Raw genomic sequence first — 17,274 nt, 5'->3', positions numbered from 1 at the left:
GGTTAGATGTATGTAGCTACTGATTTTGTGTAGTTATTCCTAGGCTAATGTAATCAACTTTGATAGACCACATGTCAACTAGAATATGTTATTTGAAACCGAAAGGTGTATCAACAAATACCATTTCTACAAAAGCCAGCCTTTCCTTCTCTGTCCACTACTGTATTCCCATACCTCATACTGAAAATGTAATTGATATATATAAAAAAAGGTGTGATGAACCCTACAGTTTTTCTTTTGACTGCATTCTGGAAAAGGTACATAATTAAGCAACATGTGCTATTGAAACATGTGCTCTTAGAGAATGAAACAGAAGTTTACAGAACTGTGTCTCAAAATTCAATTATTTTATATGCTAAATCAAATGTAGACATAGATTATTTCTCAATTAGCCTAATATTAGAATGAGTGTTCCAATTCTTCCTATTTTCTTCTAAGGATATAACACACACACCTTTTTCAACAATAACCGCTCTAGTTAGACCTGCACTGTATCATTGCCTTAGGCTGATAATACTGCTTTAGTTGTTTCCAATAATATGTTACTTTGATATAAACAAAGCAGCAACAAAAAAATATAGACCGAGATGAAGAGGTCAAGGCGAGAGCATTTACTCTGCCCATGATCTTTCCGCGTGAGATAAGCCAGTTTTCTTTCAAATTACTTGAGCATTATGATCGAATAGAAGTTTCGTAATGTTTAAGCTTTTACAAATGTACTGATATATGTGGATGCATGTGGTATTCCGGAAACTTTGAGAAAAATGAAATATATTTGTGCGTGGTGTTCAGTTCTGGCTGGAATGGTCCCACCTGATCTTGCCTGTCTTCATTCGTTGAACACATGTATTTCCATTGATAGAGTGGTCACTCGGTTCTCTTGTCAATAAAATAAATAATCTTTGCTCTGGTCATGTGTATGAGTGGGCTGGTCTTTAAATGACCCGCCTAGTTCCTGTTGAAATTCTAAAGGTGATTGGCTACGCTCTGTGAGGGTGGATGTCACTGACGCATTCCGTTTGGAACAATAAATAGAGCGAACAAGGCTCCTTCCAGTTCACAAGTCTGAGAAGACGCATGAAGAAGTTCTTGCTTCAACAGTGATTGAACGGAACTCCTCTGCCTTCGTCCCGCATTATAGAACATTTTGGATTGATAACATAACACTTACCCGAACTATAATAGCAAAATAGTCGAGTAAACCCTATTTTTGTACCGTTACTTTAGATATTAAAGAAAATCTGCCAAAATGGAGTCTCAGATCCGCCAGAACTATCACCACGATTGCGAAGCTGCCATCAACCGGATGATCAACTTGGAGATGTTTGCCTCCTACACCTACACCTCGATGGTAAGGAGTCTACCAAGATGACCGTTTTGTTGAGCTACCTGTTATTATGCCTGGGCCTAAATTCCACCCTTCACCTGACTTTTCTGTAGCCAATAACCTCAACTCCGTTAAGTACATATTTGAGTTTTACTTGGCAAGGCTATTAAGACCCTCCAGGTTGGTATAGTATTCAAGTGAAGCCGGGAATCTATCCTACCTTGGTCAGAGCGCGTAACAACTCCTTGCTTGACAGGTTAATTGTCAGGTTACCAAATAGACTACAGACTAGACTGATTCATGACTATATCATCAAGTTTAGTTGCCACAAGAACAGTCACGTTCGGTACTTTTTTTTTCTTTTAACCACACTGTTTTGTTTGTCCACCCAGGCTTTCTATTTCTCCCGTGACGATGTGGCTCTGTCTGGCTTCGCTCATTTCTTCAAGGAGAACAGCGACGAGGAGCGAGAGCACGCCGAGAAGCTACTCTCCTTCCAGAACAAGAGAGGTGGACACATTTTACTCCAGGACATAAAGGTGAGCGCCTGAGCATCGAGGCACACATCTAGCTTGTAGACTGATAGAAAATGTCTTTACTCCATGGTGTGTCCAGCGTTAAGTTGATATAGAGAACCTGGAGTAGTTCGAAACATACTGCCTCTAACCACTGAAACAGTGTGAGGGATGTAACTCTGTTCACTTTATCCAAACCTTAACGTTTGCTAGTTGTCCCTAACCCTCCTGTGTTCACTCTGGCCTGTGTAGAAGCCAGAACGTGATGAGTGGGGCAATGGGCTGGAGGCCATGCAGTGTGCTCTGCAGCTGGAGAAGAATGTGAACCAGACCCTGCTGGACCTGCACAAGATTGCCTCTGACAAAGTTGACCCCCATGTAAGTTATGGTGGAACCACATGTATGTATCACATAGAATACAGGTTTTGTCTCAGGAGATGATCAGGTTGTTGTAGCTCTAACTAAGACAGGATTGGGTGATCTGTTTCTAAACACGCACACAATAGTCCACAGATGCACAGTACACACACATTGCAGCTAATGCATAAGGGGTGGCAGGTCATCTAGTGGTTAGAGCTTTGGGCCAGTAACCAAAAGGTTGCTGGCTTGAATCCCTGAGCTACCAAGCTAAAAATCTGTTCTGCCCCTTATTAACCCACTGTGCCACGTTAGGATGTCATTGTAAATAGGAATTTGTTATCTGACTTGTCTAGTTAAAAAATAAACTGCAGACACCTCATTATCTGCCCTTATGCCATTACCACCAGGCTCTTGTGTTACTGTATCTACAATGGTCTGTAGTCATTCTCTTGTCTGACCTGTGTTTTCGCTCTTTAGCTGTGTGACTTCCTGGAGACCCATTACCTGAATGAGCAGGTGGAGGCCATTAAGAAGCTGGGAGACTACATCACCAACCTCACCAAGATGGATGCTGTCAAAAACAAGATGGCAGAGTACCTGTTTGACAAGCACACCCTGGGAGGCCAGAGCTAAACCACTTCCATCCCCGGGCCTCTAGCCTCAGACCAGGAGTACTGGCTTCTGTGATAGATCCTCCTGGCTTTGCAGTTATAGGGAGGGGAGTGTTAAACTGGTGCAGTGCAACAGCTGTTACATTGGTGTTTCTGTTGACAACACTACTGTATTTTGCAGGCAAGGCTTCTTGTAAAACAATTAAAAAAATATCACTGAAGTTTGTTGCTGTTTTCTTAGTGTTGACCTGTAGTAATGGATGTTGTATCAGTCTATTGAGGTTCTTTGCTCTTTTACTGAGCATCTTCATACCAGTGAATACTGACAATTGTAGACCTACTGACTGAGGGTCATAACAATAGAAGTTTAACATGCGGTTTTACAAAGTATGTTACCTCTCACCAGAGGGTGTCCTTTACCGTATCTTGTAATAGTGCCATGTCAATTAAGGGCCCAGCTGTCAACTCTAGGTCCATAGGAGTGAAATTGTTAACTATAGTTGATGTAGACCTTGAATCTGAGCATCACAAATGTATTATACAGCCTAGAGGTCAATCAAACCCTTGCGTCCTGCTCGGTAAATCAGTTAACAAGTCATGGTGCATTTCTCTAGTGATGAGGTTTGTCTCTTACTGAAACAATACATCTCTACCCGTTCTGTTAATTTCAGGTAATACCCAATAGCTCCCCTACAGCAAACTATGAACTGAATACTCAAGAGTAAATCTACAAGCCTCTTGTTCACCATAAGGGGCGTATTGGAGCTGTCATATGGTTGCAAAGCTACTGGTAATTTACTGAAGTCGTTCATTTTGGTAATTGACCGGAAAGCTTAACTTTAATACTTCTAACTGGAAAATATTGCTAGACAATGTTAAGGTGTCCATATAGTAATTGAGTTTCTAGCGGGTAGACCATTTCGGTGAAGGGGAAAATGGCCTAATGAGAAGTGTCTAATACGCAATGGCATTTTCAATAACTATTTCCTTTTCACAACTGCCGCCAACATTAACCTAGAAGTATTGACATAGTAAAATTGAGTAAATTTAATTAAAAGATGGTAATGGTGTTCACTGAGTTGGTTTATATTTAGGGTAATGTTTTGCAGCATTGTCATTCTATTTGAAAATATATTTTACATGTGAAATCCACACAGGGCCGGATATTTGTGATAATCTGACGTACCCAAGAAGGCTACTAGATGGCATCTGATTCATTTGCATTTTTAACATTTGAATTTGTTATGGATCCCTATTAGCTGCTGTCAAGGTAGCAGGTACTCTTTATGGGGTCTAGCAAAATAAAGTAAGTTCTATACAATAACACTAACATTACATTAGAATTCACATCACATTAAGGGCTTGCCCTCAGGCCACTACTCTTCTACAACACAAAATGTATTGCATTTTTGAATTAATTGAGTACACCATTCGCATTCTATTCCATATTCTGAGCCATAGGCCTATCCAAGCCTTTACACATAATGTAGTTGGTCCAAAGTTGGCATCATGACACTCACTTTAATTGTATTGATAATGTATTTCTATCCCAGTTCACTTTCACTACAACAAAGTAATCAGCCTCTGTTTTCAGCTAGACGAACACAATACTTTAATTTTATTCATTATAGAATCTTCAACTTATTAGAACATGATTTCCTTTACAACCATGTATGTATGTATACTTGTTAATTACTTGATAGTGAAATTAAAGTCTGTCATCAAGTCAGCAGCTTCTTGACATTTAGTGCCTCAACTCCTATTAAGTTAATTGAGTATTAGACATTTTGTGCCATATTCTGGTCTAGTGGTAATGCTGCTGACTCTGGACCACACGTGACCCTTGGTGGCATGGATTCAAACCCTGCCTACGCTTCATATCCAGATGCTGCTGGAAGTGGTGTTGGAGGGCCAGTAGGAGGCACTCTTTCCCCTGGTCTAAAAAAATATCCCAATGCCCTAGGGCAGTGCTTGGGGACACTGCCCTGTGTAGGGTGCTGTCTTTCGGATGGGACGTTAAACGGGTGTCCTGACTCTCTGTGGTCATTAAAGATCCCATAGCACTTGTCGTAAGAGTAGGGGTGTTAACCCCGGTGTCCTGGCTAAATTCCCAATCTGACCATCACGGTAACCTTATAATCCCCAGTTTACAATTGGCTGATTCATCCTCCTCTCCCCTGTAACTATTCCCCAGGTTGTTGCTGCAAATGAGAATGTGTTCTCAGTCAACTTACCTGGTAAAATAACAGATAAATAAATAAAAATAAATCTGTATTCCTCTAACTTTCTGTCACACCCCTCTCATTCATAACTTGATATCTCAATAAAGAGAGAGAAAATACTAATACATTGCCTTGCGAAAGTATTCGGCCCCTTGAACTTTGCGACCTTTTGCCACATTTCAGGCTTCAAACATAAAGATATAAAACTGTATTTTTTTGTGAAGAATCAACAACAAGTGGGATACAATCATGAAGTGGAACGACATTTATTGGATATTTTAAACTTTTTTAACAAATCAAAAACTGAAAAATTGGGAGTGCATTATTATTCAGCCCCTTTACTTTCAGTGCAGCAAACTCTCTCCAGAAGTTCAGTGAGGATCTCTGAATGATCCAATGTTGACCTAAATGACTAATGATGATAAATACAATCCACCTGTGTGTAATCAAGTCTCCGTATAAATGCACCTGCACTGTGATAGTCTCAGAGGTCCGTTAAAAGCGCAGAGAGCATCATGAAGAACAAGGAACACACCAGGCAGGTCCGAGATACTGTTGTGAAGAAGTTTAAAGCCGGATTTGGATACAAAAAGATTTCCCAAGCTTTAAACATCCCAAGGAGCACTGTGCAAGCGATAATATTGAAATGGAAGGAGTATCAGACCACTGCAAATCTACCAAGACCTGGCCGTCCCTCTAAACTTTCAGCTCATTCAAGGAGAAGACTGATCAGAGATGCAGCCAAGAGGCCCATGATCACTCTGGATGAACTGCAGAGATCTACAGCTGAGGTGGGAGACTCTGTCCATAGGACAACAATCAGTCGTATATTGCACAAATCTGGCCTTTATGGAAGAGTGGCAAGAAGAAAGCCATTTCTTAAAGATATCCATAAAAAGTGTTGTTTAAAGTTTGCCACAAGCCACCTGGGAGACACACCAAACATGTGGAAGTAGGTGCTCTGGTCAGATGAAACCAAAATTGAACTTTTTGGCAACAATGCAAAATGTTTTGTTTGGCGTAAAAGCAACACAGCTCATCACCCTGACCACACCATCCCCACTGTCAAACATGGTGGTGGCAGCATCATGGTTTGGGCCTGTTTTTCTTCAGCAGGGACAGGTAAGATGGTTAAAATTGATGGGAAGATGGATGGAGCCAAATACAGGACCATTCTGGAAGAAAACCTGATGGAGTCTGCAAAAGACCTGAGACTGGGACGGAGATTTGTCTTCCAACAAGACAATGATCCAAAACATAAAGCAAAATCTACAATGGAATGGTTCAAAAATAAACATATCCGGGTGTTAGAATGGCCAAGTCAAAGTGCAGACCTGAATCCAATCGAGAATCTGTGGAAAGAACTGAAAACTGCTGTTCACAAATGCTCTCCATCCAACCTCACTGAGCTCGAGCTGTTTTGCAAGGAGGAATGGGAAAGAATTTCAGTCTCTCGATGTGCAAAACTGATAGAGACATACCCCAAGCGACTTACAGCTGTAATCGCAGCAAAAGGTGGCGCTACAAAGTATTAACTTAAGGGGGCTGAATAATTTTGCACGCCCAATTTTTCAGTTTTTGATTTGTTAAAAAAGTTTGAAATATCCAATAAATGTCGTTCCACTTCATGATTGTGTCCCACTTGTTGTTGATTCTTCACAAAAAAATACAGTTTTATATCTTTATGTTTGAAGCCTGAAATATGGCAAAAGGTCGCAAAGTTCAAGGGGGCCAAATACTTTCGCAAGGCACTGTATCTACTACACAAAATCCATGTGTGTGTATCTATAGTGAATATGTAATTGTGTTTTAATGTTTTTAAATGTGACTTGACTGCTTGAATGAGTTACTTGATGTGGAATAGCAGCCATGTCATGACTCTCTTTAGTACTGTGCACCTCCCATAGTATGTCCTGGACTTGGGAACTGTGAAGAGACCTGGTGGTATGTCTTGTAGCTCTCTGTGTACATTTAAGGGTGAGCCGTGCAGGCCAGTTCTGGGCCAATTGTAATTTTCCTAAGTCCTTTTTTCTGGCACCTGACCACATGACTGGACAGTAGTCCAAGTGCGACAAAACAAGGGCCTGTAGAACCTACCTTGTTGATAGCGTTAAGAAGTTAGAGCAGTGCTTTATTATGGACAGATCTACCCCATCTTAGCTAGTGTTGTATCAATATGTTTTTACCATTTCAGAAGTGTATTCTCAACTTGTTACATTTCCACATGATCTAGTACAAGATTTAGTTGAGGTTCAAGGTTTAGTGTTTTTATTTTATGTCCCAAATACAATGCCTTTAGTTTTTGAAATTCATGTATTTAGGACTAACTTATTTCTTGCCACCCATTCTGAAAATGACTGCAGCTCTTAAGTGTTGCAGTGATTTCACCTGCTCTGGAAGCTGATGTGTGTAGTGTTGAGTCACAGACACACAGGCTTCACTCAGCACCAGTGCAAGTCATGAGTAAAGATTGAAAAAGTAAGGGGCCTAGACAGCTGCTCTGGGGAATGCCTGACTCTTCCTATGTTATGTTGGAGAGGATTCCATTAAATAACACCCTCTGTGTTCTGTTAGACAGGTAGCTCTCGGTCCACAATATAGCAAGGGATGTAAAGCCATAACACTTACGCTTTTTCCAGCAGCAGATTATGATCAATAATGTCAAAAGCTGCAGAGAAGTGCTTTATTTATTTTTAATCTTTATTTATTTAACGAGGCTAAGTCGGTTAAGAACAAATTCTTATTTACAATGACGGCCTAACAAAAGGCAAAAGGCCTTTCACGACAAGAGAGACAACACTACATAAAAAGAGACATTCATTCTTTACAACTCATAATTTACATACATACTCCAATAATGGTATTTTAATTTTACAAAACAAAAACCCCAAACAAAACCTCACGGGAGCATCTTCCCTCCCCGTCACCCTACAAAATACCTTTCCCTATCTCCCCGTCCCTAATCTATCCCCTTACAAATCCAAATGACACACAGCCCTAAACCCCCTTCCACCTCTCCCGAGCAGCATGCTGCCCCCACTTCCTCTCCTCCCTCTTCATCCTGCCCCTCAAATCTCCTTCCACCCTCTTCACTATCCCTTCCACCCCCAGTCTCTCCCTGTCTTCACCATGTTCTGCCTGGCTTCACACAGCCCCCGTTTAAAGAGACTCATGAGAAGCCAGAGCAGAAACCTGTCCCTATCCGTCCCTCTCGCTCTCCCTACACCTCTCTCTAACCTAGCCCATGTCAATACAAAATCCCCCCTTACCAAACCTAACAACACCCGTGCCCTAGCCCATACTACTCCGGCAAAGGCACAGTCCCAAAAGACATGGCGCACAGTCTCCTCCCTGCCACAAGAGGATCTTGGACAGGTGGGTGATTTCACCAAACTATTCCGGTACATGATGGAAAGTACCGGCAAGTACTTATGGAGGCTCAACCAATTCAGTTCCTTGAGCCTGTTGTCCAGACCCCGTGCCTGCACTCCTTCCCAGACCACTTCCGAGATGCCCACTACAGGCGCCGGACTCCCTGCCTTTCTGACCTCCTCGTACAGGTGCAGGTACTGGAGCAGCAGCAGGCGGACCAGGTGGACTGGGGAGTCTTCAGGCCAGGTCGTTCTGATGCATGGTCGTAGGGCTTAGGCACAATGGGGGGGTGGTTGGCAATCCAGGTGAAGCTGGTTGAGAGAATGCCAAAAGTGTGCAAAGTTCTCATCAAGGCAAAGCATGGCTACTTTGAAGAATCTCAAATCTCAAATATATTTTGATTTGTTTAACACTTTTTTGGTTACAACATGTGATGTTGAAAATTATTTGAAGACAAGTCTGTTAATTCATAGATATTTTGCAAAATAAAGCCATGTTTCAATGCATGTCAGGGGGACCGGAAGCGAGACAACTTGCTTCACTGACTCTTTCTATGTGTTAATAGTAGAGGTGTAATAATACCTGTAAAACCTAGCTGTCAAACAGGGTGATGGTTCCAATCATTTTTCCACCAATCATCTTCCCCATAGAGGATTTTAGAAACACTTCAAATAAGGGCTGTGTTTCATGTAGGCTTATCTTGGCGTGAGGTTTTGATAAACATGTAAATCTCTCTCGGACAAGGTGACTTTTATCAATAGACTCACTGAATAAATGTGTTTGGCACTGGATAAAGATGAAACGATCTCATGCTGCTACCCAAAGTCAAGGGATACTGAAGTTCCTGAACAGGTTTGTTAGCCAGTTTGTTAGTCCAGTAATGTTTGTTGGCATATTATTTTATTTACAAATGTTTGTGGTGCAAATTTCACTGTCTTTAAAATAAAAAACCTAAAAAACACATTTGTTCACCCATAACACATGGATGGCTAATGCAGAAAGAATGAATTGATGGATTCCAGCTAACACAACCTGAACTTTCACATACACAGAGACAGGCAGATGTCATAGCATCAGTCTTTCGACTAGTTTGTGCATAGTGACACCTACTGACATGAACTGGTAAAGCAAGTTTGGTTAGAATAGAGTGGAATAAAATGAATGACATTCAATAAAATCTGCGTCCTGAAAAGGGCACATACACATTTTGCCACAGCACCCTGGAACCTGCTGTGTCACCTCTGGCTAATGAGGTGCAGTTCAAGAACAAATAATTATTTTTGAACAACTTTTTACTGACTTAAGACTTCTGAACTCTGAAAACAATGATTATTGTTTTCTGAGTGACTCATTTTAGATGTTAGTTTGACCTACTGGCCGCAATGAATTATCCAGCATGATTAATATGCGATCCTTTGGTGATGCGCTCCGACCAACAACTGTCTGTCATATGGGCATAGGCAAAATAGATCATGCTGCAGGCAGCATAGAGAATAAAACTAAATTGAATGCAATTAATTGATTATTGAATGTTATGATGGTCACAGCTTTGTAGAACCAAAACATAAACAGCCTCTGCTGAACAAATTTGAGAACGAATCGTTTGGGATGCTGCAGTTCAAACAATATTGTGCTGATCACCTTCACGGTAGTAAAGCAACACATTCTGCTAAGAGTTGTTCACAATCTAGTCCAGTTGAAGCCAAACAAGACCGAGTTTCAAATACAGTGGGGCAAAAAAGTATTCAGTCAGCCACCAATTGTGCAAGTTCTCCCACTTAAAAAGATGAGAGAGGCCTGTAATTGTCATCATAGGTACACTTCAACTATGAAAGACAAAATAAGGGAAGAAAATCCAGAAAATCACATTGTAGGATTTTTAATGAATTTATTTGCAAATTATGGTGGAAAATAAGTATTTGGTCACCTACAAACAAGCAAGATTTCTGTCTCTCACAGACCTGTAACTTCTTCTTTAAGAGGCTCCTCTGTTCTCCACTCGTTACCTGTATTAATGCCAACTGTTTGAACTTGTTATCAGTATAAAAGACACCTGTCCACAACCTCAAACAGTCACACTCCAAACTCCACTATGGCCAAGACCAAAGAGATGTCAAATGACACCAGAAACAAAATTGTTGACCTTCACCAGGCTGGGAAGACTGAATCTGCAATAGGTAAGCAGCTTGGTTTGAAGAAAATGACTGAGGCAGACAGCGGACGGAATTTGCCCTCTCTTCAACCTAAGCCTACAGGAAAGTGTGCATCCTCAGCCCTGAAGGGAAGCAAAAGTCATTCAATTACCCAAGAATAGCAAAGCACACTTTATTGGCTCAAACAGCTGACCAATCAGGTTGTTACCAACCGTTAGTAAACTTTAGAAAAAAATTGTGATTGACCAGATACAATGCTATTTCACAGTAATAAATTAACAACAGATTTTCAGTACGCTTACAGGGAAGGGCATTCAACATGTACGCACTTACACAAATTACTGATGATTGGCTGAGAGAAATTGATAATTAAAAGATTGTGGGAGATGTTTTGTTAGGGCTCCCGAGTGGCGCAGCAGTCTAAGGCACTGCATCTCAGTACAAGGTGTCACTACAGTCCTTGATTCAAGTCCAGGCTGTATTACATCCAGCCGTGATTGGGAGTCCCATAGGCCGGCGCACAATTGGCCCATCGTCGTCCGGGGTAGTCCGTCATTGTCAATAAGACTTTGTTCTTAACTGACTTGCCTAGTTTAATAAAGATTTAAAATACAGAAACATAAAATAAAACACTATAGCATTTCACAATATTTATCATAATCTGCTGCTGTAAAAAGCGTATGTGTTATGGCTTTACGTCCCCTGCTATATTGTGGATCTGGAGTTACATGTCTAACAGAACACAGATGGGGTTCTTTAATGGAAGCCTCCAACATAATCTAGGTAGAGTCAGGCATTACCCAGAGCAGCTGTCTGGGTCCCTTACTTTTTCAATCTTTACTAATGACTTGCCACTGGCGCTGAGTGAAGCCTGTGTGTCTATGTATGTTGATGAACTAAAACACTAAACCCTAAACCTCAACTAAATCTTGTAATGAATAATGTGGAAATGTAACAAGTTGAGACTAAACTTTTGTCATGATCAAAACATATTGATACAACGGTAGCTAAGATGGGGATAGGTCTGTCCATAATAAAGCACTGCTCTGCCTTCTTAACAACACTATCAACAAGATAGGTTCTACAGGCCATTGTTTTGTCGCACCTGGACTACTGTCCAGTCGTGTGGTCAGGTGCCACAAAAAAAGGACTTAGGAAAATTACAATTGGCCCAGAATTGGACAGCACGGTTAACCCTTAAATGTACACAGTGAGCTAACAATATTATGCATGTAAATCTCTCATGGCTCAAAGTAGAGGAGAGATTTTTAACCTTTATTTTACTAGGCAAGTCAGTTAAGAACAAATTCTTATTTTCAATGACGGCCTAGGAACAGTGGGTTAACTGCCTGTTCAGGGGCAGAACAACAGATTTTGTACCTTGTCAGCTCAGGGATTTCAACTTGCAACCTTTTGGTTACTAACTAGTCCAATGCTCTAACAACTAGGCTACCCTGCAACCCTTCATCACTACGTGTATTTGTAAGAAGTATTGACATGTTGAATGCACCGAGCTGTCAGTTTAAACTACTCGCACACAACTCAGACACCAATGCATACCCCACAAGACATGCCACCAGGTCACTTCACAGTCCCCACATCCAGAACAGACTATGGGAGGTGCACAGTACCACAGAGCCATGACATGTCAACTATTCCACATCAAGTATCTCATGCAAGCAGTAAAATAAGACTTCAAAAAATAGATAATACAACTTATGGGACAGCAGGGACTGTGAAGACACACATCGGCACAGACACGATAACATATGCAATATAGACACACACACACATGGATTTTGTGTGGTAGTGGCCTGAGGGTAAACCCTTAATGTGGTGTGAAATCTGTTTTGTAATGTATAGAACTGCCTTTATTTTGCTGGACCCCATTTAGAGTAAATGCTGCCTTAACAGCTAAATGGGATCCATAACTAATACCATTGTTGGTCAATTAAGGAATATGCTATTTAATCAGATGTCATCTCGTGGCTTTTTTGGGAGTGTCAGGTTATCACAAATCTCTGGCCCTCTGTGTGGCCTTAGCACAGGTAAAATATATTTTGACATGGACTTAGCTGCAAAACATTACCCTAAATATACACCAACTCAGTGAACAACATCACCATATATTTTAATGTACTCTATTTTACCATGTCAATACTTCTTGGTTGTAAATGTTGGTGGCAGTTGTGAAAAATGCCATTGTTGATTTGACACCGTTCTCATTTAACTTGATGGTCTACCCACTATTAACTCAGTTACTATTTGGACACCAAAATGTGAAGCAATATTTTCTCAGTTTAAAGTATTAAAGTTAAGCGTGCCTGTTAATTACCAAAATGGTAGACTTCAGTAATTTTGGTAAATTATCATTCTTTGCAACCATGTGATAGCTCCAATAAGCCCCGTTTAGTGAATGAGAGGATTGTAGATTTACTATTGAGTATTCAGTTCAGAGTTTGTTGTAGGGGAACTAGTGTGCATTACCAACTGAAATTAACAAAAGGAGTGAAGATTGAGTGTCCCAGTAAGAGCCAAACGTCATCATTAGAGATATACACCATAACTGGCTAACAGATTTACCCAGCAGGAACGCAAGGGTTTCATTGACCTGTTGGCCATTTTATAAACTTGGGATACACAGAGTGAAGGTCAACAGCAACTGTAGTTACCCATTTCACTCCTATGGACCTAGAGTTGACAGTTGGGTCCTTAATTGACATGGCACTACCACAAGATGCGGTAAAGGACACCCTCTGTGGTCAGACGTAACATCCTTTATTAAACATCTCCTATTGTTATGACCCTCAGCCACTAGTAGGTCTACAATTGTCAGTATTTATCACTGGTATGAAGATGCTCAGTAAGACAGAGCAAAGAACCCAAATAGACTGGATCATTACTACAGGTCAACACTTGTGATATTTTTTATTGTTTTACAAGATGCCTTGCCTCAAATACAATAGTGTTGTCAACAGAAACATCAATGTTACAGCTGTGTTGCACTGCACCAGTTTAACACTCCCCTCCCTATAAATGCAAAGCCAGTAGGATCTATCAGAGAAGCCAGGAGTCCTGGTCTGAGGCTGGAGGCCGTAGCCTGGGGATGGAAGTGGTTTAGCTCTGGCCTCGCAGGGTGTGCTTGTCAAACAGGTACTCTGCCATCTTGTTTTTGCCAGCATCCATCTTGGTGAGGTTGGTAATGTGGTCACCCAGCTTCTTAATGGCCTCCACCTGCTCATTCAGGTAATGGGTCTCCAGAAAGTCACACAGCTAGAGGGGGAAAACACAGGTCAGACAAGAGAATGACTACAGACCATTGTAGATACAGTAACACACAAGAGCCTGGTGGTAATGGCATAAGTGCAGATATAACTAGGCAAGTCAGTTAAACAAATTATTTACAAGAACATCCTAATGTGGAACAGTGGGTTAACTACCTTGTTCAGGGGCAGAACAGATTTTTAGCTTGTCAGCCAGAGGATTCGATCCAGCAACCGCTAGGCAACCTGCCTCCCCTTATGCATTAGCTGCATAGTATGCATCTGGACTATTGTGTACTTGCAAAGCAGCAAGTCACACAATCCTGTGTCATTAGTTATTATCTCCTGGGACAGTAACTGTATTCTGTGATACATACATGTGGTTTCACCATAACTTACATGGGGGTCAACCTTGTCAGAGGCAATCTTGTGCAGGTCCAGCAGGGCCTGGTTCACATTCTTCTCCAGCTGCAGAGCACACTGCATGGCCTCCAGCCCATTGCCCCACTCATCACGTTCTGGCTTCTACACAGGACAGAGTGAACACAGGAGGGTTAGGGACTACTAGCAGACGTTAAGGTCAGGATAAAGTGAACAGAGTTACACTCCTCACACGCAGTTCAGTGGTTAGAGGCAGTATGTTCAGGACTACAGGTTCTCTAGATCAACTTAACGCTGGAGACACTGTCCTCCATGGAGTAAAAACAATTTCTATCCGTCTACGATGTAAAATGTGTTTCCTATGCTCAAGGGCTCACCTTGATGTCCTGGAGTAAAATGCGTCCACCTCGCTTGTTCTGGAAGGAGAGTTGCTTGTCCGCGTGCTCCCGCTCCTCGTCGCTGTTCTCCTTGAAGAAATGCGCGAAGCCAGGCAGAGCCACATCGTCACGGGAGAAATAGAAAGCCTGGGTGGATAACCATAAAACATTGTAGTAAGAAGAAAAAAATGCCAAACATGACTCGGCATTCTGTTCATGTTGTGGCAACTAAACTTGATATAGGCATGAATAAATCTAGTCTGTAGTCTACTGGTAACCTGACAATTAACCCGTCATGGAGTTGTTACGCGCTCTGTCCAAGGTAGGATAGATTCCCGGCTTCATTTGGATGTTATACCTACCTGGAGGCCATTAATAGCCAAGCCAAGTATAACTCAAATGTGTACTTAACGGAGTTTCTTGGCTACAGAAAAGTCAGGTGAAAAGTGGAATTTAGGCGCAGGCATAATAATAAACAGGTAGATCAACAAAACGGTCATCTTGGTAGACTCCTTACCATTGAAGTGTAGGTGTAGGAGGCAAACATCTCCAAATTGATCATCCGGTTGATGGCAGCTTCGCAATCGTGGTGATAGTTCTGGCGGATCTGAGACTCCATTTTGGCAGATTTTCTTTAATATCTAAAGTAACGGTACAAAAAAAGGGTTTATTCGACTATCTTGCTATAATAGTTCAAGTAAGTGTTATGTTATCAATCCGAAATATTCTATAATGCGGGACGAAGGCAGAGGAGTTCCGTTCAATCACTGTTGAAGCAAGAACTTCTTCATGCGTCTTCTCAGACTTGTGAACTGGAAGGATCCTTGTTCGCTCTATTTATTGTTCCAACCCGAATGCGTCAGTGAAATCCACCCTCACAAAGCGTAGCCAATCACCTTTAGAATTTCAACAGGAACTTGGCGGATCATTTGATGACGATCCCACTCCTCAGGAGTGAATGTAACATTGTGTGTTCTCATGAATTCTTGAATACTCATGAATTCTTGTATACTTATGCTCTTATGTCAGAAGATTTTGGAATGAGTTAGACGATTTTATCTTAAAGAGAAGACTATTAATGTTAATCTGAGACACTATACATTACGTTTTATTTTGATCCAAATGATATGGATTCTGATTTAACTTTCATTGTTCATTTGTTTATCTTTAATGGAAGATTCTTTATCCATAAAATGAAGTGGGCAAAGAACAAACCCCTCTTCACATTATTTAAGATAGAATTTAAGTATTATTTTGAAAATATCAGTAAATGTAAAAACAAAAAAGCAATATAAGAGACTCATATCTCCCTCACTATCTTTAAACACCAACTGTCAGAGCAGGTGACAGATCATTGAACCTGTACATAACCCATCTGTAAGTAGCCCATCCAACTACCTCATCCCCATAATTTTACTTATTTTTTTGCTCCTTTGCACCTCAGTATCTCTATTTCCACATTCTTCTTCTGCAAATCTATCACTCCAGTGTTTTATTGCTGAATTGTAATCACTTCGCCACTACGGCCAAGGTATTGCCCTACCTCCCTAATCTTACCTCATTTGCACACACTGTGTATATATATATATCTCTATATATTTTTATTTTTTTCTGTTGCGTTATTGACTGTATGTTTGTTTATTCCATGTGTAACTCTGTGTTATTGTTTGTGTCGCACTGCTTTGCTTTATCTTGACCAGGTCACAATTGTAAATTAGAACTTTTTCTCAACTGGCCTACCTGGTTAAATAAAGGTTAAGTAAAAACATTAAATAAAAAATGTTTAACTAATTGAAAAGGAATCTTGATATGTAATACGCCTGTCTGTTAGGTTTATGTACTCTTCTTTGTATATTTTTTTGTATTGTTGTGCTCATAATAATTAATAAATATATATATAAAAATGACTATCCCACTCATACACTGAAGCAAAGATAATTTATTATATTGACAAGAGAGCCGAGTGACCACAATGGAAATGCATGTGCTCAATGATTGAAGACAGGAACAGGTGGGGACCATTCTAGCTAATGAGAGGGCAGGTACGAGTGTGAACAACACGCACAACTAAAAGTCGTTTTTCTCATAGTTGCCGAAATGCCACGTGCATCCACATATATCAGTACATTTGTAAAAGCTTAAACATTACGAAACTTCTATTCAATCAAAATCCTCAAGTAATTAGAAAATAAAACGGGATTATCTCACGCTGAAAGATTTTGGGCAAAGTAAAAGCTCTCGCCTTGACGGCTTCATCTTGGTCTGTTATTTAAAAAAAAAAAAACTTTGTTTATTAAAAAGTTAAATTCTATTGGTAACACCTAAAGCCATAGTATCAGGCAAAAACAATATGCTTCAGTGCAGGTCTAACTACAGCAGTTATTGTTGAAAAAGGTCTGTGTTTGTTGTATCCTTTGAAGAAAATAGGAAGAATTTGAACATTCATTCTAATATTAGGCTAATTTAGAAATAGTCTACATCAACATTTGATTTAGGATATAAAAGGAATTGAACTTTGAGACGCAGTTCTGTAAACTTCTGTTTCATTCTCTAAGAGCACATGTTTCAATAGCATATGTAGCTTAATTGTTTACCTTTTCCAGAATGCAGTAAAAAGAAAAACTGTAGGGTTCATCACATATTTTTATATCAATTACATTTTCAGAATGAGGTATGGGAATAAAGTAGTGGAC

At 40.5% G+C, this 17,274-nt stretch overlaps 2 protein-coding genes across 2 annotated transcripts; one reads left to right on the top strand and one right to left on the bottom strand.

Moving 5' to 3' along the window:
- Positions 1-1,025: 1,025 nt before the first annotated feature.
- On the top strand, positions 1,026-3,034 carry LOC135555938 (ferritin, middle subunit-like). Its single transcript, XM_064988755.1, has 4 exons — positions 1,026-1,351; positions 1,720-1,866; positions 2,095-2,220; positions 2,680-3,034. Exons 1-4 carry the CDS (start codon positions 1,250-1,252, stop codon positions 2,833-2,835), a joined length of 531 nt encoding a protein of 176 aa, XP_064844827.1. The 5' UTR covers positions 1,026-1,249; the 3' UTR covers positions 2,836-3,034.
- Positions 3,035-13,463: 10,429 nt separating this feature from the next.
- Positions 13,464-15,433, bottom strand: LOC135555944 (ferritin, middle subunit-like). The gene is made up of 4 exons (XM_064988760.1): positions 15,099-15,433; positions 14,582-14,728; positions 14,223-14,348; positions 13,464-13,833 (listed from the first exon to the last, which is right to left on the bottom strand). The coding sequence occupies exons 1-4, from the start codon at positions 15,198-15,200 to the stop codon at positions 13,678-13,680; spliced, it is 531 nt and encodes a 176-aa protein (XP_064844832.1). The 5' UTR covers positions 15,201-15,433; the 3' UTR covers positions 13,464-13,677.
- Positions 15,434-17,274: the final 1,841 nt, after the last annotated feature.

The sequence above is a fragment of the Oncorhynchus masou genome, chromosome 15, assembly GCF_036934945.1.
Source record: "Oncorhynchus masou masou isolate Uvic2021 chromosome 15, UVic_Omas_1.1, whole genome shotgun sequence".
In the NCBI taxonomy this organism is placed as follows: domain Eukaryota; kingdom Metazoa; phylum Chordata; class Actinopteri; order Salmoniformes; family Salmonidae; genus Oncorhynchus; species Oncorhynchus masou.
The sequence above is the reverse complement of the archived record's forward strand: the minus strand, read 5'-3'. Positions and strand labels throughout refer to the sequence as shown.

What these genes read in the sequence shown, in the direction of transcription:
- LOC135555938 (XM_064988755.1), top strand. Translation starts at nt 1,250, where the DNA reads ATGGAGTCTCAGATCCGCCAGAACTATCACCACGATTGCGAAGCTGCC. An exon ending in CCTACACCTACACCTCGATG is followed by an intron (nt 1,352 to 1,719) that starts GTAAGGAGTCTA and finishes TTGTCCACCCAG; the next exon opens with GCTTTCTATTTCTCCCGTGA. An exon ending in TTTTACTCCAGGACATAAAG is followed by an intron (nt 1,867 to 2,094) that starts GTGAGCGCCTGA and finishes TGGCCTGTGTAG; the next exon opens with AAGCCAGAACGTGATGAGTG.
- LOC135555944 (XM_064988760.1), bottom strand. Translation starts at nt 15,200, where the DNA reads ATGGAGTCTCAGATCCGCCAGAACTATCACCACGATTGCGAAGCTGCC. An exon ending in CCTACACCTACACTTCAATG is followed by an intron (nt 14,729 to 15,098) that starts GTAAGGAGTCTA and finishes TTATCCACCCAG; the next exon opens with GCTTTCTATTTCTCCCGTGA. An exon ending in CTGACAAGGTTGACCCCCAT is followed by an intron (nt 13,834 to 14,222) that starts GTAAGTTATGGT and finishes TTCCCCCTCTAG; the next exon opens with CTGTGTGACTTTCTGGAGAC.